A 26,774-nucleotide genomic window follows, 5' to 3' on the forward strand; every position below is an offset into this window, starting at 1 on the left:
CCTTGGTGACGGTGACAGTCCAGGTCAGCTTGTACCATGACAGGAAATGCTTGGTACAATAGAAGAGGATTGAAAGAACATGAATAAAGTTAGTGGAAACTATGACCCCATGCAAGGCAAAAGAAACAGTAACTGATGCTGATAGAAGGCAACTGCAATGTTAAAAACCAGAAGTGCAGCATAAAACAAGGAGGCAGAAGACTAGCTGCTCTGTAATCACAGACCAGCACATGTATATTAGGAAAGGATGCGCTGGACTTCGTTGCATGGCTGTAATACCATGAGGTCAGAGCGCAAAAATCACATTCACCCTTGTATTGCAGTATCAACACATAACTTTGTTAATTCTCCAAATGCAATTTCATGGGTGGCATTCAAGATAGAAAGAAACCCTGGTTAGAGATTGCTATAGCTAGGCACTGCATCTACAGGGAAGATGAGCTGACAGATATATAGCTGTGTATATTGCACCAATCCATAAGTCTAAAAAATTTACGGTTTCCTCAGTAAAGGTCACTGCAAACAAACACATTCTATTGCCATAGCCCCATTGAGTGTTGTGAACCAAAAATAATTTCAGAAGATGCAAATATCAAGATAGAGGAAAGGTCAACTTTTCCAGAAGTAAGCAATAAAGCACAAAAGCTGCACTAGCAGATACAACTGTTACTGGTTCTTGTTTTTTTCTTGTCAAGTACATGGACAGCTGCAAGGATAGAGGATATTTTCCATGCTTAATTACATGTTTGTAAAGATGAATGCACAATTTCAAGGGCAGAATTTTTTGAAAACTATCCTAAAAGAAAATAAGATTGCAAGGATCAGGGGAAAGCAGATTTCTTTTATTTCCAGAAGCAGAGTCTTATGCTGTGAAGGGGGAATAACTAAGATCTGGACCAGACTTTCTGAGCCCGAGTCAATGCTGACTGCATCAGCTTAGCTCCATTCCAACATTCTCACTGTTACAAAATAATTGTCAAATTTACTTTCAACATATTCATATACACTGTATCAAGAATCACCATGTCACCATGAATCAAAGATGTACTAAGTCTTTTTAATACAGTTATGTTCCTTCTCATTTTAAAGCAACAATTTGCATCTTCACAGTGCAATCAAATTCTCCATACTACATACTCAGAGGCCAGCAGGTCAGTCACATGCAGTGCTTTTCTTTACCTCGATGTAAAAGTACTAGACAACTTAAGCCAACACCATTGTATGCCAGAACAGATAAAATAGTAGATGAATGAAGCAAGAGAGGAAGAGCACTAAATGAGGACAAATATGCCAAACAAATATGCCGACTGAGAGTTGTAGCTGATACCGCCTGGGGAAAGAAGCTGCAGATCAGCCCCGACAAGCAGAATTGCAAGGACCTGGAAAGGTCCTCAGAAAGGGCTGAGGACTTTCAAAGAGAACTGCTTAAAAGCATGGTTCTAATCTTACTATATCTTACTTCCTGGACACTCTTATCAGATGCTACAATTTGTTGCTCTGTTTACCATTATCGGGTCAGGAACTAAAGAAACCACTTGAGTCATGGAAAGCAGTATCACAGCTTCATGGAGGTGGAGGGTTAATAGAAAATGGCAAGAGAAGAAAGAAGTTGCCGCAGATAAGAGTGAGCAAGATGAGTAATTGCAGCTCAAAAGGGACGTATAGAATGATAACAAAGGCTCTAGGTTAATCAGCAACTCAACAGTGGTTAGATGGTAGAGCAAAATTAGGAGATGGGCAAAATCCATTTTAGGGGTAACAAAAAGCAGAAGAAACTAGTATGCCGCATACCTACAACATATCACATATGATAAAATTTGGTATAATGCAGAGCTGAAGACTAAAATTTGAAAAACCAAAGCGTAAAGCTTTAGAAAATGTATAAAAATGGGCTTAAGTGGACCCAAGCACAGGGAGGAAGAAACCATCAACATCAACACTATTCACCTCCCAGTAAAGAGGAGAAAGACATCCTACCACGCTCATCCCAGCTAAGACCTGAAGATAGCAATGCTTTGTTGTGAGTCCTCCCAGTGTAAACCTGTGAACCTTAGCACGCTGCAGAGCATCAAAGGGTGACTCTAACATCAGAATATAAGGGCGAATATTTTGGGTTTGGGAGGGGGTTGTAATTTATTTTTTTACAACAGTTTTACCTGTATATTGTTAATGAGTTTTGTTTTGTATTAATTAGATAATTTGGACAGTAAATGTTAGCATTATCATAAGGGGACTAACAGTAATTGTTTATTGTGTTTTGCTACACAGATACAACTTTTAATTAGACTAACAATAAATTCTTAGCTCCAGGTATTAGGAATGTTGCTCTTTTTGCCCACAATGTCACAAGCATAACATCAATGCTGATACTTTGAAAGCGGGAGCCTTCTGCCGTATACAGAGAAGGCATCCCTAATCCAAATGTTTTGCAGACTAAAACCATCTACTTCACTGAAATGTGTGAAGGAGTTTCCAGGCAACCACAAATTATCCAAGCTCCAATTTTTAGCTTTATAGAAAAGGTCCACAAACTTTGCTTCCCAGGCCTTGCATCTGATTCCTTAATTTATGTTTGAAAGCTTCACAAAGTAAATAAAAAAAATAAGAGGGGGGAAAAAAGACAAGGAAAAACTATTTCTTGTGACAGCTTTGAGTACAGTTTATAATTCAGTATCATTTGAGCAGATACTCAGCAGTCAGTATCAACAAGCTCTCCTCAGCTAAAACTGATTAATATTACAGACTCTAGATAACCTGGAATAAATGTTAGATTCACTGACAAATTAAAGAGCAAATGTGCACTTTTCACACTGAGGATATAGCAGTATAAGATGTGAAATATAAGATGTGTTAAACTTAACAATGTCGCTTTGACATTAAGCTTATGCTTTCTTAAATTTATGTTATTCACCAGTTTTTATAGTTTAATAGCTGTCTCACTAGGATTTTCTTTTTTTTCTTAGGCACTAAAAATTATACACCAGCTTATTAAATTGATCTGTTTTTTCAAATATTTTATAAAATAACTCCTCAGTAACATTTACTAGATCTATAATGAAACTTTCATTTTAAATATTGCAAAAATTCACCTGAAACAAAACATTCCCATCATATGAACACTTTCTTTTTTCCTCCCTCTCTATGGGTAGAAGCACACAATTTTTGAGAGCCGTTTGTTTCTGCACGTATTATTTTATTGTTTGTAAATATTGTCAGATTTATACAATGTAGTTTAATCTATTTATCAGTGACAGCAGATGAGAAAAAAGTTCCAGAATAATAATTCAAAGTATAAAAATAAAAGCCTTATGGATGCTTTGATGTTCGCACCCTTCAGAGTAATGGGGTTTGTCCACACCTTTCTCAGCCCTGTGCTCCTTCTCCATGACCATTTATAAATCTTTTGGTCCTGAGAAATTCTGCTTCACACCGTGAGGCAGAATGTATCTCACAGAGCTGTGCGGGGGTGGTTCAAGCTACAAAACATTTTCCCCATTCTATAGAAATTTTAGCACAAGTTCAAATGCATACTCTGTCAAGTTCCTGCATACTCTGTCCCAGGGCCCAGATAGAAGCTGGGGGAAAAAGTTTGTTCGACTTCACCTTAGGCAGCTTCCTAGGGTACATACTCAGAACAAAACCACACAGACTACATTTATTTCACTTGTGCAATATTAGTTCTTTTTTAGCTTATAGTATTCAATCATTTAGTCAAAGATCTTTAGGTTTCTGTCATTGGTTACAGCATTGCTAACTCTCATGCAAGGTGCTACACATATTGACCCTACCTGTCTGTCTCAAAGTCGTTAGGGAAGAAAGTTGCAGAGAGCTCCTTACCAAAAATGTTGCAGAAGAGAAAATGGATGAAGTTAGTTGTTAAAATCTCAGCAGGCTGCAGTAAGGGAGAACTAGCTTCAATGTTTCTAAGCCAAGTAAATATTGACACAGAGCTTCTGACATTCTGTGATTCATTAGCAATTTTAAGCAAGTTGGCAAAGCACTCTTGGGCAGTGCAGCCCTTTCTTCATCACTAAGCAAGCTACCAGACAAGTGCCACTCAGTCCCTACTCTATTATAATTATTGGTTCACCTAGGTAAATTACAGTGTAAGCTGTAAAATGTGCATGTCCACTTAAACAAAAGCAGGATGAAAATCAAGAGAAATTATATGGGAGAAACTTCAGATCCAGTCTCTGAATTTGAACTGTCACTCCTCTCTGCAGGTTAAGACAAAATTTTTGGTATAATTTGCATACCATTCTCTGCAGACATAATTTGGGGTTTTTTTTTTGTTCTGCTGAAGCCATTTCCAATTAAGGTATTTAATTTCTCATGTGAATTTCAACAATTTTTCTGCAAATTATGGAAAAATGAGTCAGAAAATATGACAACTGGCATCCAAAGGAGTGACAATACAACAGGAGTCTTTTATGTCTATGGCAACAGAACACATTTCTCCATGCATTTAATGCTCTGGCAATAAAATTAAAAGTAACTCTGCACAACATGGCCTGCAAAACAAACACAAGTCAGTTTAAATTAAATGAAAATTATTATTTCCCTACTTTTTCCCTATTTCAGTCACAGTTTTAAAATGTGTCAATCATAAGACTAATGAAGATAAATTGCAAAAAGAGAGTTTCAGATCCTCAAAAGTATCTGCAGCAAAATTTGCAGACCGAGCCCACAGTCATAAGTTAAATGACAGTATATATAGAAGATGAGATTTTTCCAAAAGAAACCAGCTTTAACTACAGAAATGAGGTCTCATCAAACAATATAACCTTTGTCTGTAAATAATGAGGGATTTTAGGTTTAGAGAAAGGACAAAGTGGAAAATTTTGACCTAGGATGTTTTCTTGGCAGAAGCGACATAGAGTGTTAATTTATAGGACTTGTTCTACTATCCAGAAAGATCATAGTGATCATGTTACTTAGTTAAAAGACTAAAACCATACATTTTTAAAAATTTCATAAGTTTGGGGGGTTTTGCTAATACAGATTTCATTAATAATACTAAAGTTGATTTTATTTAAAAGTGAAATCCCCAAGTAAGCAATTATCAAGCCAAATGTCCACCTAGCTGTTGTGGATTTTGTTTATAAGTATCTACAGCTAATACTTAGTATAGCTTGAGAAGACTCCCTCTAGCATACAGAGAGCGAAATGACATAGGGTAAGGTGAATCATTTCATGAATTAGACCTTTAAAGTAGGTCAGGTGAATCACAGCTGTTGATCACCTCCACTGATTACTGACCTCTTCCAGAGACTATTTTAAAGGCAGCTGAAGGTAATGACCTTAAACATTAACGTCTGAAGGATCACTGAAATCCATGGCACCAAAGCCACCAGAATGGGCTCAGGCAATAGTGTGAAGACATAACCCCTCTGCAGAAGCGAAAAAAAGCCAAGATAGCTCCCTCAAGATTTAGGAATTGAAACTCTGTTTTCTGCTGGGGCTGGAGCAAATAGCAATCCTAAATTGTGGAATTCAGTGAGTCCAAAGATCCCTCCCTGTCCTCTTGCATAACTAATTCATTCATCAGAGGAACATGAGAACAGCCATAGATAGTAACACCAAAGGTTCACCTAGGCAAGAGTCCTGTCTCCAACAGGGAAGCTAGTGTCAATAGCATGGGAATGAATATATAAATAAGGCAAACATACACTTGCATTTCTTCTGGCATATTTTCCCAGTTTCCAGCGGTCTGCCTCTGTCTACAGAGACAGTATCCCTTCTCTGAAACAGCAATATCTCTTTTGTTTCCTCTTGGTTTGCACCTTGTTTCTTGAAGATGAGAGCAGCAGAGTCTGTTGCAACGCTCTAAAAGGAGGAAAGGACCTTGCCCTGCTTCAGAAACTACTCAGCCTGGCCCTTGGAAAGGGATGTCCAGAGGTGGAAGGGAGCAGGAGTAAGGGTGTCTAAAAGGAATGGGGCACCTGCATTGCATGCAGAGACTACCAATAGGGGCAGAAAAAAGCAGGACCATAGAGGTGATGGGTCCCTCTTCATGAATACTAGAAGAAACTGCAGAGTTCACAGCAACTCATTGAACTGACTGAAACCAAACCAAAGAGGAAAGACCTGTCCCACAAAACCAGAAGAAAGTAGGTTATAAATTGATTTTGTGTATTCTCTCTGACCCAGTCACCTTGAGCATCCTCTATTTAAAATAATAATAATAATAATCTAGTTAAAATTTCAACAAAATCTTCCTTTATTTTACTTTTAAAATCTTTTGTATCTTTGTAGGGATGTCATTATAGTTCAAAGCTACACACATGCCTGCCTAAAAGTTAAAGTTAAAATAGGAACCAGATACAATCCTCAAAGGGCCTTTACTTTCATCTTTTGACATTTTTTCTTAGATGATTTATCAATACTTTATCAATAAAGTAAAATCCCATGAGGCAGAATGAGAGCACTATAGAAGTCTTAAAGTTTCCCATATCTGTTTATTTAAAGTCCCAGTACTAATCTTTCATTAATATAGATACTTCATAGAAATAGACTAAATAAATTGATGAACAGGTAAAAGAAAACCAAGTAGGAAAGTGTTCTGCATTTTAAAAGGCAGCTAAGTATGCAAATTTTATTATTTAAATTAAAATGTCAGTTCCCTCAAATTATATTAATGATTCCAAGTTCATAATGGAAAAATTGTATCAAGGCTGGGGACTGATAAAGAATTCTATAATCTTTCTAATTCACTCTACCAAATGCAATTAAAAGTTATTAGATTTCTAACACTTCAGCCTCTGTATGAAACATTATTCTGGTAGAAAATTAAACACTGAACTACAATCTACTTTCATTTTTATGAGAAAAACATATTGAACAAATTTACGCAAACCATCAGAGTACAAGATGTAATGTATTTTAGGAAATTCATTTCCATGCACTGGAGGACTAAAATCCATAGAGACTCACAGCGGCACTACTTCAGTAATGATAAATAAGTGACAGCTATCATCAAGATAGTGGAATTCCGGAATCACCAATGAGATCTCAGTATAAGTTTGCAGGATTCATTAATTGTTAATAGAAATTATGTGCATGCTTTAATAACATTTATTCATTAATCTGACAGGTTTGCCATGAATACAGAAAAGGGAGAAATTATAGAGAACACATACAGTCCCTGTTCACTTTCAAGGTTGCAGTTGAAGATCAGCTAGTGAATAATAGAAACCTGTGTTGCCAGCTATGCCATTTGTTTTCATTTATTATACTGACATAAAGTAGGACAAAAAACAATCATTAGTTATTAAGTTTCTTCTAGTACTAACTCCAACTGCTTTGCCATTTTGAAGGAATATCTTACCAGGAGCATATGCAACCGATGCTGTATGGTCTTTACTGACTGTCTGTGGCTTTTAAAAAACAGTTACGGATGTTAAGTTTAATTCAAGAAATGGTTCTGTGTCCACTTATCTGAGACAGAAAATTAAGGGTGAAAATGGATTTCTTAAATTGCTGACTTGAAGGCCTTCCTTATGTTCTTAGCCACTGTGACTTCAAATGCCTTCAAATGTCTTCAGTTTCTCCATCTTCCTCACCTTAGTAATATAACACTTCTGCTGTTATAATACGTTAGTATGCCTTTTAACCTCTTAACAGCCAATAATGGTTTGAAATTGCCCATTTCTGTGGCAAATACTCTGGAACAGGGAAGCTCCCATAACAGCTGTGGCACTGGCTGAAATGAGGGGAAAAAAGCCTGGCTGACATGGCTTCTTTCCTAACTTCATACTTCTCCAGGGCACCAGGACTTCCACTGCATGCCAATGAGGTCATGTTGGGTGTACTGACACTGCTAGATAATGGCTTAGCCCAAGTCCACAGCAAGGTCCTGGTCCCCCAGAGTACCCCCTGTGAAAGTGTTGGTTTGCTCCCAGGCCCTTTTGCAGTGACCCAGCCTGTTTCATCTGAGATAAAAATTAAACCAAGTGCAGTTCAGGAGCCAATTCTTTTCAGGAATCAAACCCAAAGAGCAGCATGGGTGAGTCTGGATCATGTTTGGGTCTTAGCTCTGTGCAATTGCTCCGTTATACCTGGTGGCTTCATGCACCCAAACTCCATCACACGTGCCAGATAATACAACATATGCCCTCAGCTTCTTAAACTTAAAACACAGGTCTGCTCGGCTACAAAATTGTCCTCACCATGAACTTAAAAATTAATTAACCCATACATACAATGTCAGGAGGAAACTCAGGGCAAATTGTCTTTCTATGGGGATACGGCCAGTCTGCATTGAGGGGACAAGGTCTGAGCAATGTGGACTCAAGCTATACTGCACACCTGGGGCCTGAGGGCTAGGGATCAGTCCCTGGAACAAACATGTTTAGCAACAAAACTACAGCTGTTAAAACACATTACTCTGGACACAGTAGTCCATATCCTCCCACTGGTGCCGGCAATACACAACACTGATGTTTCCCTAGGTCCCAGAAGAGAGAACTGCCTTCTGCTACTGGTACCCTCCTAAGCTAGTCAATACACCAGAAGTGTCAGCAGTAAGTATGGAAGGTCTTGTTTTCAACTTGATCACCATTGTAAAGCTATAACTGGCTCTATATTGTGCATAACAAAAACAGATTTCAATGTAGTATCTGTATATATAATGATTTAATCAATGTTTTATTGATTATGAGTTATTACTCTTCAATACTGTTGCATCTTTGGGCCACTGGGATGGATGGACACAGTGGGGAAATTCAGATTGCTTGAAAAAACATAAATCTGAAATTCCATAACTTTCAAGGGGTCAGCAGAGAAAAAGTATTTTTAAATTTTTTAGGGTGATGCACAGGTAGGTTTCATGTCTGTCCTTCAGTTAAATTTGAGCTTTAATTTGGTTCTGTTTTCAGGATATGCAAAGCCTGTCCTCAAACAGGTATAACAACTAGCTGGGTAAAAAACTGCATATAGAGGTCTATACATCGAAAGTGTGCACAAGGATACTTTATTTTCACACATATACAGTGTCTTCCTTACTTTATTTTGGGAAATTATTTATTCCAGAGATGTAAATTATTGTGAATAAATTACATCACACACAATACAGTGATTTATTCCAGTGAAGTAATGCAGACTGGAAGTTATACAAACAGCTACCTATACCTAAGAAATAATGCCTGACTACTTTTTTGTTCTTCCGTGGAGTGATTATCTTCTGATGTCTTTAATGCATCTTGGTCATTCACTCAAACCTACAGTGCAATGATGCCAAGGTCAGATTTGCTCATTCTGTAATGTTTAGCCAGCTCGTTAGTATCGGGAACTCAGAAAAAGGAAGTCATGAGAGCTCTCTGTTATTCCTCCTGAGGTGACTGGGATGTGACTACATTTTGTAAACTTGTTCTGAGAAACTGATGTTCTGATTAACCTGGTGGAATTGCAAGGCCAGAGACATACAGAAAAAGGCTTTCTGGAAAGATCCAGACTCAGAAAAATTTAACTGGTTTTTTGGGGGTGAGATTGTTTGTTTCACTTACACAGAACAACACTTTGACACTTACCAAGATCTAGGTAGATGCCTGGAACAAATGAGTTGAGAAAAAACATAAGGATAACACATCCCAGAACAGCCAGGCATTTGATGAGAAGAATTGTGTCTGTTATTCTGTGCTGTAGACAGGGAGAAAAAAATTAGTAGCTGTCTTACAGAAGGAGCTATCTATTATGCATAGAGTTCACAAAAGCATTGGTGAAGCACAAACTTCTGTTTCTGTATTGTATATTCCTCTTCAGCATAAAATACAAAAATACTTAAATTGAAGCATTTCATGTATACCTATAAAAAACATGAACATGTGGCCCAACGTGATCTAAGAGATGCAAGTGGCATGCACCTGCTAAATAGATTCAGTTGTGTTCAGGTACTCTCATCAAAATTTCATTTCAGTAGGAGAAGCAGGGTTGAAAAGCAATTCCTACTACAGAGGACACTCTGGACATTCTGTGGTTTCATGACTCTGAACAAAATCACCCTTTGTTGCATATACGTTTTGAAAACCTATAATGTAGTCTAGAGGCCAGATCTTTCATGCCTCCTGTAAAACTTTCATGGACATGCCAAGCCCACAATCCATAAGCCCCGAGTTTGGCAAAGCCAAAAGCAACCCAAGCCAAGCCTTGTGATGGTATGTGCAGAGCGACTATTATAATAAAGAGGCAACACTACTAGCAATGTCTTCTATGTTCTGTGCACCCATTAACATACTAATCTCAACATTAGGCTTTCCCAGGTAGCCAAGGCTTCTAATTGCTGAGCTTTACAATCCACATGTCTAGCTCCTGCATCCCTGTGCAGATCTCCTCCTGCTCTCTCCCTCAGACCCAACACTTTCCATGGTGAGTCTGCTTCTCTGCTCTGATCTTATTTTCGCCACCGACCCAGGGAATGACCTTCTCCCAGCCTGAGTCCCTCTCTCTTTTCACGTAGTTCAAAGCTTTACTAAAGTACAAGTAAGTCTCCATTCTTTAAAAAGGTCGCCTTCTACACAATGCCCTGAAAAAGGTGTAAAATCTAATAAGAAATCTTGTTGGGTTTGTTCTGTTTTGGTGTGACACATAGGAAAGTAATGTCCCAGCCAAGGACTTGAGCTCACAAACACAGGCCTGGAATCATTAGTGAGGTGGAGGGCATGTGACATTTAGACAATTAAATTTAGGTCAAATTAATCCCACTACAGAGTTTACATATCATCAGACCCAGCTTCAGCATAAAGACTTAGGTGGTGATAATGAGTGCACAGTAAAGAGAGAAGGACTTATCCAAGTGGTTTATCCCTACTTGAATAATAAAACAGGTATGTCACAGACAGTATAGTAAATTAGAATTGGTATTCAGTACATCAGCAGGCGTGTACTCTATTGTCATGCACCATGGTTATAAACGACCTATTGGCACCTTCTGAGCCTTCCCAGACATGGATTAAAAATTTAAGAAAACCCTGCTATATAATTTATTGGTCCTTTAAATGATATTTTTCTTAGGAACAAAAATATAAAACCTACCAAAACCTCACAACATAGTTCAGTAACCCCATCCCAACAAGAAGCCAGCCTGCCACCTTTTCTGCGATCATGAGTTATTAAATTTGCACTGGATTCAAAGCACTCCCTCTGTATAAAGGCACAGGTCTGCTTACACAGATACTGAGAAAAACTGCCATCTACTTACTTTTTTCTCGAGTTCTTGAATATTTGTTTCCCAATTTTTATCTTCTTGTGAAATTTGCCTGAAAGAAAATGACACCCGCTTTTTCCAGAGTGAAATCAGAGCTCTGCCAAGAGTGTTGGAATAAACCCCTCTCATCCCAAATAGATCACCCTTTCTCCCATACAGAGTAACTCATACCACAAAGGAGTCATGGCCAGCAGCAAAATTCTCCATGAGTCACTTAAGACTCCACTTTTGTAACATGCTCCACTTATACACAAGCCCTTCAGTTCATGGAAGGAGCTAGCCTCCAGAGTATGACCCTCAGTACAGGATCTGGCTATATGCAATATGCAGGCCCTTTAATAATTTCAGGAGTTGATGTTTGCCCTGCTGTGATAAAGCAGGGGCTGTGTGCTAACATCAAGTCATAACACATATATTTTACATTTGCATTTTATAATGAAGTTTTTTTAGATCCAAATAACTTCATTGTGTTATCAACATAGTCAGCCCTCCAGCAAAAAGCCTTGGGGTTTGCAGTTCAGGAGCACTGTTGTTAATGATAATGAATTTTTACGTTGCTGTAAATGTGCTGTGCTGGAGCAATCCTGATTTTCAAGATTAAATATACAATCCGTATTTATACTTCAGAAGTGTCTTCTTTAAAGTGTCATAAGGTCTAATAATTTGTTATAATCTTTCAAAAAGGAGATAATTTTAACAGCCTTTTTTGTCTTGAAGTAGTAGTACTGTCACTCCATTCAAAGTGCACAATATCAGCAAAGAATCATGTAAATAAAAGTAATCTTATTGCTGGAATAGTTTTAAGAAATCATATTTACACATCGTTGCTCATACTGCCTATTTAACAGGTTTATTAGTGAAAATTAATTATTTCAGTTTCACTTTACTCAATTCATTTTCAGAATATGTATCACTGTTATTCTCAGTCACCGAATTCCACAGCATAAGAGCTGGTGGTTTTGGAACATAAACAAAATAAGGTTAGCATTTTTTTTAGTCCAAGTTTATAAATACTTCTTTTCTATACAGAAATGGTTGATTATGCCTGCACTCAGGTTCACACTGAAGATTTGCTTACGAAATAATTTTAAAATGCAGCTATTCACCGGTGACATTTTTCAAACTCAGCAGTTCACTGAAGAACAATTGAATTTTTCAGGAAAAATAGAAATTACACCATTTTACTACACTGAAGCCACTATTGCAAGGAAAAGTCTAATGATGTATTTGTGATCTTTTTAAGCCAAAAACTACCTGAAATTTCTAGGCCTTTATCTTTGGGTCATATTGATATAATTTTCCAGCCCTTATACATGGGGTTTGTCCTAAAATACTTTGTATTTTATTGAGGCTGAGGAGGGCTCTGCCCCAACACACATCTGATCAAGAGACAGCTAAGAATATAGTTATTGTCCCTGAATCATAGAATCATAGAATTATCTAGGCTGGAAGGGACCTTCAAGATCATCTAGTCCAACCATCAACCTGACTCTGACAAAAAACCTTCACTAAACCATGTCATTAAGCTCATGTCATTAAGCTCACCCATCTCTTAAACACCTCCAGATATGGTGCCTCAACCACTTTTACTGGGCAGCCCATTCCAATGCTTAGTAACCCTCTCAGCGTAAAAATTTTTCCTAATATCCAATCTAAACCTCCCCCGGCGTAACTTGAGGCCATTTCCTCTTGTCCTATCGCCTGTGACTTGGGAAAAGAGACCGACCCCCGCCTCTCTACACCCTCCTTTCAGGTAGTTGGAGAGAACGACAAGGTCTCCCCTCAGCCTCCTCTTCTCTAGACTGAACAACTCCAGCCTCTCCTCATAAGACTTCTTCTCCAGACCCTCACCAGCATCATTGCCCTTCTCAAGACCCGCTCGAGCACCTCAATGTCTTTTTTTGTGGTAGGGGACCCAAAACTGGACACAGTACTTAAGGTGGGGTCTCACCAGTGCTGAGTACAGGGGGACTATCACTTTCAGGGAAACTTCACTTTCAGCTCTCCCTAAAATTACAAGAGGTCAGTGCTTGGTTCATTGACCAAACCAAAATATTACCCCTGAGATGAGGCTGAGGTAAGCAGGAACTCCCTTCCAGTCCAGCAAACTGCCTGTGCCTGCAATTTGTCCCCACTGAGGGTCAGAGCAGGGGAGGTGGGATATGCTGGTGCCCACTCACCTGTGAAATGTCCTCAACTTCTTCCTCAGGAGCATCTCCAGAGTCAGTACCTTCTGCATCAAGAGGCATTTCACGGCAGTCTCCTCTCTGCTGGCCGGGTTAATGCGCTGTGCAGTCAATCTCCAAACATAGATTTCATGCTTTAGCTCTAAAAAGAAGCAAAATCACTTATCTTAAAGCAGGTATAATGCATACGAAAGCAGAGATGCACAAAATATATGTAACATGCCCTGGACTCAAAGCTGTTAAAATTACTAGAATGGTTTCCCAATAATTTTCCACTTAGGAATTTGCTTTTACCATTCATTTTGCAGAGCTGGAGGGAATGAAAATATATAGAAACGTTTCAAAATTTTAAATAAACTAATCTCAAAGTCCTTTTCCAAAGAAGTACTGTCTTCAAATGCTTACAAATGCTTTCCACAAGCTTTAGTGCTAAAATCACTGTTGTGGTTTTGGCCAGATTGACCAATCAGAATGACATATGGCCCCTCCCTTCCCCCTCTAGATAAAAAAGAGGAGAGGAAGAAATAAAGAGATTTATAAGTTTAGTTAGTTAGAAGAGACCCAAGTAAAAAAATAAAGTTACTGAACAGAAAATTAGTTATACCTCAAACCAGGACAATTACATTCCCTTTTCAGAAAATAAACTACCAATATTGATTGCTAATATATACTAATATCTACTGCTAACAAGACACTAGTCACTTTGTAGATAGGAATTCCAGCAAATGCTTCTTCACGGTATTCAGAATGAACAACATGTTTCCATTCACTCTACGTTCAAACAGGCAATTTTATCAATGTAAGGCAAAACTGAAATTTAGCACTGTCTTATGGAATAGCATTTAATAACATTTTAAAGGTTTCCAAAGAGGACTTAATTCTTAGGCACTGAAAATATCCATAAATACAGCTACCATCACCTGCATGCAGCTCAGACAGACTGATTAAGACTTGAAATCAGTCTCCAAAATCTTGTCAGGGTTCTCAACGTCTTTTTTTTTTTCCCCTAAGTATTATCAAGGTCTTGGAGAATGACTGAAAAGCATGTGTTCCTGTTCAGGAAGGATTTTAGACTGGGCATGCCCCAAAAAAGCTTTGGATTTTCCAGGAAATCACTAAAGAAATAAAACAGAATATTCATTCAGAAACTGTCTGCACAAATGCTTCCTCATGAAGCAACAGGATATTTTTTCACCCTTCGTTTCTCTTCCACTCACATTTCATATCATTGAAGACAGTCTGTCAAGAATTCATTGCTTTATATCTTAAGATCCCTGTTCAGTCAGCAAATTGTTCTTATCCTCAGAAATGGATGTGAAAGTCTTTGCACCATGTATACAAACATGGTGTATTGAATGTGCGTATGGCATGTGCCTTTCATGGCAGTTTATCATTAAAGCAGACAAATTAACATTTAACTGCAACTGTAGTAGCAGTAATTGAAGTGATATAAGGAAGTTTAGTATGCAGTGATCTGGCATAAAAGAAAACAGGAGAGCTGCACCTCAGCCAGGGAGTTCAGTCCATTATGTTACTAAAATTGTCGTGAACTTGGTAGACTCATAAAACCCACAACGCACCACAGCAATATACCTAGCATTATCATTTCACAGAAACTTTCTTTTCTTTATTTTTTTTACCCAGAAGGTCTATTTCCAACAAGAAAAGAATATTTTTGGTTTAGTTCTAGGATCAAATAAAGAATCAGCAAACTTTTAAACCCTATGCTGCTAATCTGTTCTGGTTTTATCATTCATCATATTTTACCATGGACACCACAGATACGATATCATGGACCCTCTGAATTTAATGGAGTTTCAGCTACTGACCTGAGTTGTGACATTTTAGAAAACACTTTCTGCATTTTAGAAAACATGAAGTTTCATTTTAAAATGCATATTCTTTCTGCAATCTGACAATTAATAGTCAGATAAATTTTCACTTACAGTAATCACACGTTCCTTCCCACCTGACTGCCAATAAGAAAGAAGACGTCCTCAAAAACTGAGTGTAATTAATTCCCAGTCTCAGAATCTGAAAAGGCCAGTCTTGTTAATTGAAGATATTCAGAATAGCATGACCAACCTTGATGGGATGATAAGAATTACCATAAAATGGCAATATTTAACTTCCAAGCACACTAAATACATTAACCACCTTTTTGCAAGCAACACGAGTTTGCACTTCTGGGCTGTGGCTAAGACAGGCAAGGCATGTTCCTCTGAATGTGGGGGATATGATAGTATCAAGTACAGGGTATAGTAATTGATCCTCTAATCATTATTAGACAGTAAGTGTCATCTGCATTTTAACAGCACAGAAACCAAGTCAAAAATGTGAAACCCAAGTGTAGGAAGAATTCACTTTGAGGGATATTTCAGCTCAACAATTCATGTCTCTTTCCTTGAGGCACTGCCCCTCAACAGGACACAAGCATAAGGCTTTGCTTCTGAAAAAAATATGCCTGAAATGTCCTTGTCTTTATTCCTTTGAGTAAGTCAGCAAACAAACCACATTTTGCCTTCTTCAGCTAAATAGTTGCAGAAGAATGCAAGAAATCTGCACAATGTGGCATAAAGCAACACAGAACCTTTATGTAAGTTTTTCGATTCAAAGTCCAACAGCTGGGGCCCCATTTGGTCACCGAGGCACCTAATGCCAGTTCAGTTGCTCAGCATGGGATTGCATCCATGGTACAGGATTTACAGGACATCCTCTTCCCTGCAGCAAAGCAGCTGGAGCCCGGGCAGAAAACTGCAAAGCTCAGGTGGTGCCACACACCTAAGTTGCCTCCCAGGAATTTTCTTCTGGGCAAGCTGGGGCGGCTGCAGCAGCCCCAGGAGTTAGGCTGTTCGGAAAGCCACAAAACTGCAAGTAGCCTTTTCCTTAAAAATGTAACTGGAATTTTTCCTCAGTGTGTTTTGCATTTCCCCCCTGTAATTTCTGTTACTGAAAGAATCTACAATGCTGCAAGCCTATCCCTGTATTTTATAAAGGAATAGTCAATTTAATACCTCTATGATGGTCATGTAGCACTCAGATGGAGTAATCTGCAGATATTAAAGAGGGTTAGATCTCTCATTTCACCATGGTTGATAAAGATGTACACTACTCTTCAGTAGGTTTGTTCCTGAACGAGGCATGGGGTCTCCCTCAGGTGATATGGGGTTCTCTTCTCTGGATAAGTCAGACTTAAAGCCACAGTTATACCAGCCCTTGTGTTCTTGCCCCTTAGTTTCCTTTACTGCAGTCCTCTATCTTTTAAAATCAGGAATCTGTGTATATTTACGTTTCATGTGCGCTCATTAGGACTTGCCTAATGTGATCACAATACTCTGCTCTGTTATGCTGAGAATGGCATGGGTTCATGGGAAGTAGAGTATCAAGTATTCTGAGCATTCATTTATCTTAAATTCCAGTGTAGTTTGTTTCAAAAAATTTTCATAAGGTTTGAAATCTGGAAAAGTAATTCCAGCTTACTCACTATCAAAAAATTTTAACTTAGACTGCCAGACTTACTAACCAAAACCAATTTAGCCAATGCTTTCCATTAAACTTCAACTCTCACAATCGAAAAAAATAATCCTTGTTCAATTCGCTATTCTTCTCAAAAATGAATAGATATATTCCAATCATAAAACATTTTGCACCCAGCATAACTACTGCTGAGGTCTTTCAATTCCAGGAAAAAAAAAGGAAAAGAAAAAAAAAAAAGTTCTGCAAGCAGACACCTAAAGATGGTATTCCCAAAGTCCTATTAAAGAAAAAAGAATCATGAAAAGATACACCCTCAAGAGGACAACTCCCATAATCCAAAAGATCCTCATCTAGTGCTTTTAATGGGGCAAAATGAAGAGCAAAGTGATGAAGGCTTCAGACTCACCATATCTTTTAGCTACATGTTTAAATGTAAAAATAGTGACTAATAAGTTGAGCTCATTTTGATAAATAAAAATGGCAGGAATAATTTAAAAATCTGTCAACGTTACAATTTTATTTGAACCATAATCACCGTTAAAGCTCTCTGCAGCAAAAAGATATGGAGCACATGTTAGATTTACCCAAATTTTTCTCTTAAGCTCTGTGTATCAGGACCATCTTAAGAGCTGCAGAGCTATCTGAGTAAATGAAAAAAAATTTGTCATAACTTCACCAAAACACTGTTAATGAAAAGGCCATGTCTTGCCAACTGCTGTATAGCTCTACAGTCATTCCGCAGTTGTGATATGCATGCAAAAATCCAGGAGGACAAATGCTGCAAAAGAAACAGGAGGCATCAGTCCCTAAGTTTTTACCTCCCATTAGTGATTTCTCTGTACTTCCATGAAAAATGTGTATAATGAAATTGTGAAGTGCTGCTCAATCGATTCAAAATGCCACTGCATTGTACTTCCTTTCTACAAAACGCAGGTAAAATGGTATTACAGCTGCCTTTTTGTGATGGCTACATTATCAATGCACTAACCAAATAACGAGACTAACATATTTCCCTTATTCTATAGTGACAGAACACTGCTTTTATCATCTGGAAACGAGAAAAGGCAGATCAACACTTTCCTGTTTCCACGGGGAATACTCCATCAAATCTAAAGCAGTACAAAGGACATATCCAAGGATTTTAAACACAAAATTATCTAAAACGTTTAAAAATATAAAAATCTTCTATCTGTGTAAAGTAAATGATTACACTTGTTTTCATTCCTGATCTGATGAGCTGATGAAGGCTCATATAATGAGACTACCCAGTTCCTTTGAGACTGAAAGTCTTACAGTTCTTTAAAATAAAAGACATAGTATGTAGCAGAAAGATGCAATGTTAGATCCCAAGATAAGTCGTAAGGAAGTTGCATCTTTTAGTTTAGCATGCTATGGTCAACAGTAGGAGAGTTAAACCATTACCTATTCATTGTTAATATCTACCAAAAAAAAAAAAAGTTTTTCCCATTCCATATGGTTCTTCAAGATTTAAAAATGCTTCCCATATATTCCTATTAATTTAACATCTTAGGTGGGGACAGTAGAGTGCAATGAATATTGCAAAAGTGCCACCCAGATTGAGCTTGGACTTCAATGCTTGAAAATATCTTGAAATACTCCTTTCTTTCGACGTTACTCTCTGCATAATCTGCCTTCTGGTCTCCTCACTGGAACCAACTTTCAAGTGAGGACAAACCACTACAGGAGTTACATTAAAATACTAATAGTGCTTTAATGGCAGTGAGTGAAGTACCTACATAGGTACAGAAGCACCTCAGGACTGAGATTTATCAATGTACTTAATCCAGGTAGGTACTTAATGTACTTCTCACTGACTCTAGCAAGTGGTTCCTACGCTTACAAATATGCTACTAACTAAAATAGGCATGAAAATGGTTCTCTGACCCTGAGCGGCCCACGCAGCTGTGCAACATAACATCTGAGCCTCTACAGTGTCCTTGTAGCCCTGGATACTATTGTTTCGGGGATGGCTTTTTTCAAGCCATCACAGTAGTTCTTCTCCAGCATTAAACCAAAATGTTGTATGTCAAGCTTCAGGGCATGGCATGAGGGCAGGCACCACCTTAGAGGATGGAGAGGCCAGCTGGACATCCCATGCCCTGACAAAACAACAAAGTGGTTAACCCTTTAACCACAGCCACCTGCCCTGGGGACCATTCCTTCAGGCAGGCATCTCAGAACTGTGATGAGCAAGGGGGTTCACATGGACAAAATGATAATGACAGCACTGAATATACCTTGTGGTCATCTACAATTACAGTTGACGAGGCCTCTGCTTGGTTGATTGTGTGTAGCACAAAGTACTATAGCAAACATTTCTAATCACTATGGGACAAAGAAGGGGAAATTCACCAGACTCCAGGTGGTAAACAAGTTTTTCAGCTTTACCTTGTTTTCTCTCTTGACCTTCACTTAGCTGTGCCATTCTTTGGACGTGGTATGCAAGATGAGGCCCAATGTGAGCAGTACATACTCTAAGTCCAGGAACAATGCCTGGACATCTTGGGTCTGCAGCCAGCATAGTACTATGGGTTGCACATGTCTGACAACACTCAATTATTGTTCCCCTACTTCTTTTCTCTTCTAGACTTTCTACCTTTTCACTTCTGGTTTTATACTTCTTTTTCCCCTCCTCCTCTCTCATTTCTTCTCTTAGAGAAGCAGCTGTAAAGCTCCACATGGAAGAAAACCAGATTTGCTCTCTCATCTGGTTACAACATTTCATGTTATGGGAAACAGCACTGTATTTTTCACACATTAAGCACTTTACTCATGACTATGATTAATTAGAAGATTCCTTCTGTTGTTGGCTTTACATACTGACTATCATGCTACCATAGCAGTATTTCCCCAGATGCTGCAGACAGTGAGCTACACCAGAGGGAACAATGTGCTCCCCCTTCTTCTGGCATCACCTCTCCTGCTTCAACTGTGGGTCTCTCAGCCAGTGAAACAATCAGAAACTGGGGCAAGCAACACAGGAGAAATGGGGAGCTGGTGCCAAATAGGTTGTTGTGCTAAGAGAAAGCTCTTCCTCTTTGGAAAAAAATGGCAATAATAATACTTGTCATTATACCATGTGCCACCCACTGTCCTGGGGATAGTGACCTTCCCAAACACTGAAGTCCACATCTCCACAGCTTGATAGCTGAGACATAACAGCATATTGTCACACTTCCCAGGGACTTAATTATGTATTTTAATCCTTAGGGGAAGTAAAACTCTGGTTTCAAGTTTCAGGGTGGGGAACAGCAAGTTTAATTCCTCTTCCACTCATACATTATTAATCGCCCTTAAATATTCTTTTGGAAAAGTATACAAAGACCTTCAAAACCTTCTCAGCTTACTGTTTTAATCCTAGCATCTTTTCCTGCATCACACAGAACAAGCTGAAGGTTTATCAGCTGGAAGTTGTGCTCAAGAAAGTCCTCAAAATATCCCTTCATTCTTAAAATAAATTTTATTTTCTCTTACATGGATGAGTTCTTCAGATTGTTTTTTCTTTGTAATATGCCCCACTTTAAACTACTGCAGGTAAATAGTGGCTCCTGGGGAAGAAGTATGTTTTTTTTCTGCTGCATAGGTGCTGCAGCTCAGTAAATGAAACCTAACAATTTAAAGACACTGACAGCACACATCATTCAAATAATCTGCCACTGTATCATCAGTATAAAAGCATTGTCTGTTCTTAAAATTAGCACTTATCCATTCCCAATAATCTATGTAGTCCAAAGCAATAGAATAAAAGTTTACAGCACAGTGAAAAAATTCTGGGCAGAATAATGTACCAATTAAATCTCTCATATATTGCTTAATTGCTAATTGGGGGCAGGCTGAGGGAAGGCTGGTATTTAGTTGATTAAAACAGCTGCTTCAAACAAGCTATTTGAAGTTATCACAGAATCATTGTAATCTGAGATGGAAGGACCCCTGAAAGCACCTTGGAGCACATTCTGCAAATCCAAACCACAACAGCTACCTCCTAATGGAGTTGTGTTTGTCCCTTTCTCTTCCTTTTCACAGAAAATTTCAATAGAAATAGTAGTACTTTAGCGTTTGCTCTAATTGAACAGCTACTGATTAGCTTCACAGCAATGGAGGAGTAGCTGATTATGAGAAGGAACACATGGTATACTGATTGGGAGACTGCTATACCTGAACACACTAAGCTACAAGTAAAAAAAATCACTTTGATGAATTGAGCAAAGTGTACAGTGTCTTAAAAGCATACAGTGTCTCACTGGCAAAAATATTATGTCTGTGAATAAATGGTACTATTCAAATTAATAAAAAATTGTTACACATGCTCTTCTTCTTAAAAATCAAAAGCATATGTTTTAAATGCTTATAGATGAAAGAAAAAAGTAACCATTCCATTTTATCAATTGCATATTCACAAAGTAGTACTATTATGTCAGGATCAAAATGGCTTACAGTAGGCAGAATGTATTTTCTGACTGTTTAGATATTATTTATCTCAAGACTCTTTGCAATCTGGCACTTTTAAAGATATTTTAAGTATATAATAACTCTAGTTATTCATGGAAATGTCCATGAAGCTATGACTTTTATTAGAAAATAAGAAATTAATAAAATCAAATTAATTCTTTTTAAATAGGAAAGTGGGGAAGTTACAAAAAAATGCTGAATACCAAAGATCTAATAATATACTTCCAGGCAACAAAGAAAAGTAATCTTTTTTTTTTTTTTAATGCATAATTACAAAGCGTTTTATCTGGGAGGTGGAAGGGTTCCTTTTCTCCCCAACTAAAAGACAATTCATTTTCCAGAGATTATCTTTTCCACAAAGGATTCTTATTCTTGAGCTCTGTAGAGTGTAGAACAGGTAGGAACTTATAGTTCTATATTTAGTATTTTAATAAAGAATCATGGAATTATTTGGGTTAGAAGGGAACTTTAACAGTAAACTAGTCCAACCACCCTGCAATGAGCAGGGACATCTTAAACTGGATCAGGTTGCTCAGAGCCCCATCCAACCTGACCTTGAATGTTTCCAGGAATGAGGCATCTACCATCTCTCTGGGCAACTTGTTCCAGTGTTTCACTACCCTTCATTTTCTTTCTTATATCTAGTCTAAATCTACCCTATTTCAGTTTAAAACCATTGCCCCTTGTCTTATCACAACAGGCCCTGCTAAAAAGCTTGCCCCCATCTTTCTTGTAAGCCCCCTTTAAGTACTGAAAAGCTGATATAAAGTCTCCCCAGAGCCTTCTCTTCTCTGCGCTGAACAACCCCAACCCTCTCAGCCTGTCCTCATAGGAGAGGTCCTCCAGGCCTCTGATGATTTTTGTGGCCCTCCTCTGGACCCGTTCCAACAGGCATTGGAACGTTGGAATGACAGGCCTGTCTTTCCTGTGCTGAGGGCTTCAGAGGTGGATGCAGTACTCCAGGTGGGATCTCACCAGAGCAGAGTAGAGGGGCAGAATCATCTCCCTCAACCTGCTGGACACCCTGCTTTTGATGCAGTCCAGGATGTGGTTGGCTTTCTGGGCTGCAAGTGCCCATTGCCTGCTCATGTCCAGCTTTTCATCCACAAGTATGAATAAGAGAAGGAGTAATAGGAACATGAGCCAACTCCCCACCTGTTCACATTATGTATTTCAATAGTCTATTGGTGACATCTTGGAAGTGGATACTTTTTATCACATAGCTTTTTCACCTCTTTCAAAGTACTAACTTTGACCAGATGAGTAGGAAGATCACTCATCCATAATAATAAACATTGCAAGCTGTGTATCAAGTTTTTTTATGGATTTCTTTTTAGGTAATGATACTTTCCCACTAGACAAAACTCAACATTATCTATTTAAAATTGACAAATTCTAGGTACACCTATGGCTAGAAGAGGAGAGCATCCCTTTCTGCATGTTAACACTGCAAATCTTCAGTGACTTATTTTCTCTAAAGGCATTCCTGGCACCCAAGATAAAGTAGTAACTATTTGAATGGAAGATGGTGTAGAGTAAACTGAGGTGAGACAGAAGTGTCCTCTCCTTTTTATCTATTGGTAAATAGAGTCTTTTATTTCTTTGACCTAGAAGTATTTAGTCAATAGATTTATTTACAAGGTAAGAAAGATTTCTTGCAGCACCTTCCCTGGTATGAGAAAGTAGGAAAAGAAGATTCTTGATGACTTTCTGAAAAATCTTACTTCATAATGTCACAGGAAAATATCTAGGCATTTTAGGGACTGAGTTTCTCTTGCTCTCAGGACCACATCTCCCAAGTGTGCAGAAAGCCTCAGCTCATACCAAGCAAATATATAGAAGGAAAAACTCCTTAGTTCTCTTAAAAAACAGATAGGTAGTATCACCTCTAGAACACCTCAAAAAGGGCTTTTGTTCTTAATACTGGGAAAGACTTTGGCCCCTAGAGCTGTGAACAGGTAGGCTGAGTGTGTCTTGTGCTGAATGGGCACTGAAATCCGTCAAATCCAAATGTCCGCCCAAGACCTAACTTCCTAAGCAGTGAAATCTTTTCTCTGACCTTTCTATCAGATGAGATTCAAAAGACACGGTACAAACCACTGAGGAGAGGACTGTCATTTCTGTCTTTATTTTAATAGAGTCCTACTCTTAAAGGTAACTTTTCCTGGAACACGGGAAGTCACTGCAAGTGGTACTCATTTTGCCTAAATCAGTTACCTCTCAAGAAGGCACTGAGTTAGTCACCTTGGACTCCACTTAGATTCAAAAGAGCGAAGTAAACTTCTGGCTGCCAGAAGTTTATCAGAAATATCTGTTCTGTTGTAGACAGCTACATCAGTCTTTAGAAGGGCTTATCTTTCTCCACAGATTACAAATGGAGCCAAGTTATACCAACTGTATCAAAAGTTGTCCTCCCCATGCTAAACACACACCACACACACACAGAGGTTCAGAGATGTTGTACAGCATATTAAAAATTCTGTTGCAGGGTCAGTGGAAGCCTGAATCCTGTGCCTTCTGCATCCAAAAGTGAAAAAAACCATCAATCCCAGGGAAGAAACAGTTATACTCTGCTATCTTTGTAAAAATCTTGCTAAGAAATTATACTTAGTGAATTTCTTACCTTGTAAAGAAATTGTGAACATTTGGGGGTTATTATTAAGTTTCACCACCCAAACAGAAGCCTGAGAATAATGATGAAAACTTAAAAATTACTGAATAGAAAGGCATAAAAGCATGAAGACAAAAAGGGACCAACATACTCAACAGCCATTGAAACAGCTTTATCAAGACTTTTAGAAACTACTGAAGTGACCAACCTAAAAAAAAACCCCATAGATTTAGTGCTACAGAATAATACAAATATAGAAATTATGCCCCCAGGAAATTTAGGGTTGGAACAGCCACAGAGACAAGCTGGAAAGAACTTGAAAAGTTCTTCTGCTCTTGAGGAAATGTCCTTCACTGACCACAGACCTGGAAAAGACTGCTTTAAAAAAATCCAGTGGAAGAAAACCAGCAATGACTGAATGCATTAGTGCACTATGCTTCTCATAAGGGAAACATGGGATATTTCTAAAGCTAGGTTGTGAACTCAGCACTTCGAGCAGATATTATCTGTGGCAATTCAGAACACCCTGGTATTCAAGCCTATGGCTATAAAAGATGTAAAATATCCCTATACATTTTGAAATATATTTAATAATTCATATCAACACCTCAACCCTAGCACCAGCAACATTTCCATTTCTAAAAGTCAGAAAATATCATGACTAAAAAAAAATTATTAGTTAAAAAATTAATGTTCAGAGACCGAAGGAGAGTGAGAACTTCCATTTGAGAACAACATTGTAGTAGGCACCACTCAGTTTCTATTTAGCACACATTCAATATAATGATAATAAAAATGTTTTCATGCTCACCAACAATTTCACTCGGCTCTTTATTGTAAAGTTTTTTGTTCCAGTAAAGAAGTCTGAGAAAAGGAAAGGAGACCAGAACAACAAGGCAGATGCCAACAAACATGTGCCCTGTGAATGCTGCAAAATCCAATCCCTGAAAATAAAAATAAAAAACCTAAATTAAAAATCAGTTATTTTTCTATATTACCGACAACGAAAAATATTCAACTATATGTACTTTAGCAATCAATAATAAATATAAGGCAACAAAGTAAGTTCCAAGTACAGCATATGCTGTATTTCATCTGTTTCAAGGAGACGAGCTATATCACAATTCTGAATTTAATTCAGAGAGCAACAGCATTGTGAATTATTCTGAGGTACATTTAGTGTTCCTGACACAGAAAAAAAAAAACATAAACTAAGTCATTAACTTTCACTTTCATCACTTAAATCACTGTAAATTCCTTTTAAATCACACTGAATCACAGAAATAGTTAAATTTAATGACCAGCTATTGTTTTAAACTGATGACAACATGGATTTTTACAATAATTCTATCTGAACCAGGATTTTATCTAAATTCACTAAGATTATTCTATAATAAAAATATTATATATCAACATCCTGTTTCTTTTTCTGCCTGCTTAATAAATGGACATATTCCTTTACATTTTGCATAATGAAAACATTTCATGAAGGGGTTTTCGAAAAGGTTAGGCAGAATATATTGAAAATCTATTGCTTTAAGCAATAGGAACAAATAGCGATAACCCGTCCTAAAACTTTGAAGTTAGCCATGCTTTGAGTAGAACGTTGGACTAGATGATCTCCAGCACCCCTTTCAAGTGAATTATTCCATGATTCCACATTATACACTCTGTGGTGGATCAGGGCTAGTCTTTGAGCTGGTATTTTCTGAAATAGCCATGACTAGCCTGTCCACGAGTTTTCCATGCAGCTCCAAGTACTCTGCTAGCAAGGAACTGTCTTATATTCACAGAGTAGAGGCTGTCTGAACTGGTGATCCCAGCAGAGCAGCCCCATGATTCCTGGAAGAAAGCATGGTCCAAACCCTGGATAGCTCAGACTGTCCAAACTGAATTTTCAGAGCATCCACTGATTTCCCAGAGACTCTAGGAAGTCATGGTATCTTCCTGTGCTACACCTCTATTTCTCTCTCTACAAGGATGATTGTTGCTTGCCTTTTACCAAATACCTGAATGCTACCTATGGACCCTTCTGCAATGCCAGGACAAATTAAAAACAGCTTTATCACCTCCTACTAAAAGAATTTACGTGGAAATGTCCCGTGGGAAAAGTCTCTGGTTCAAAAAAGAAAAAAAAAGTTTCTCTATTGCACCACAGGGAATAATAAAAAACAATCAACACAAGAAACTAAAGTCATAAAGAACTTTCGCAGCCATATAAAGATTAGTGCTCTTCTGCAAAAAAATAAAAAATCCATAGCTTGCAGATAGTTAAATAAATCTCAGACAGAAATATGCAGACCTAGGATTAGAATTTAATCCTATGAAAAATACCAGTTTCAGCTTCATGAGCTAAAGAAAATCATCCTTAGTTCTATTTAATAGTAGCTTCCTTACCTCTTCTAGTCTTCAGCCACTAGAAGCTGAAACTATATAGCTGTTCATTTGCTGGCCTTTCATTATAACACAGCTACTGCCATTTCTTTATGGAAGTAGAAAGAAGACTCTTCGGGAGTTGGAATGAGATTAGTTTCAGAATCAGACAGAAAAACATGATACCACAAAGCAAAATAATATACTTTCATTCAGTTTGCCTACATAATAGGTCAGCCAGTCAAATGTCTGAAATCTCTAAAGTCAGATTTTACAAGTTAGTTTTTATAAATACTCAAAAACATTGGCCTCTGGGCATGTAGTCAAGATTCAGAGCTGCCGGAGACTTTTCTATGAAGGATGAAATCAATATTCATAACTCTAGGAAATTTACAAATAGAGGGGAAAAAAAAAATGTGTTCTGCAAATGGTGGATATTCATATGATCTGTCCTCAA

At 38.0% G+C, this 26,774-nt stretch overlaps 1 protein-coding gene across 1 annotated transcript in view; it reads right to left on the minus strand.

Moving 5' to 3' along the window:
• OCA2 (oculocutaneous albinism II) overlaps positions 1-26,774 on the minus strand; it is a 198,692-nt gene that overhangs the window by 71,940 nt on the left and 99,978 nt on the right. The window contains exons 15-18 of the mRNA XM_014960217.1: positions 24,756-24,888; positions 13,381-13,528; positions 11,195-11,252; positions 9,528-9,636 (exon numbers count right to left, since the gene is read on the minus strand). Of these exons, the coding sequence (XP_014815703.1) occupies positions 9,528-9,636; positions 11,195-11,252; positions 13,381-13,528; positions 24,756-24,888 (448 nt within the window). The remainder of the gene's footprint in view (positions 1-9,527; positions 9,637-11,194; positions 11,253-13,380; positions 13,529-24,755; positions 24,889-26,774) is intronic.

The sequence above is a fragment of the Calidris pugnax genome, unplaced genomic scaffold (genome assembly GCF_001431845.1).
Source record: "Calidris pugnax isolate Ruff unplaced genomic scaffold, ASM143184v1 scaffold188, whole genome shotgun sequence".
Taxonomy (NCBI): domain Eukaryota; kingdom Metazoa; phylum Chordata; class Aves; order Charadriiformes; family Scolopacidae; genus Calidris; species Calidris pugnax.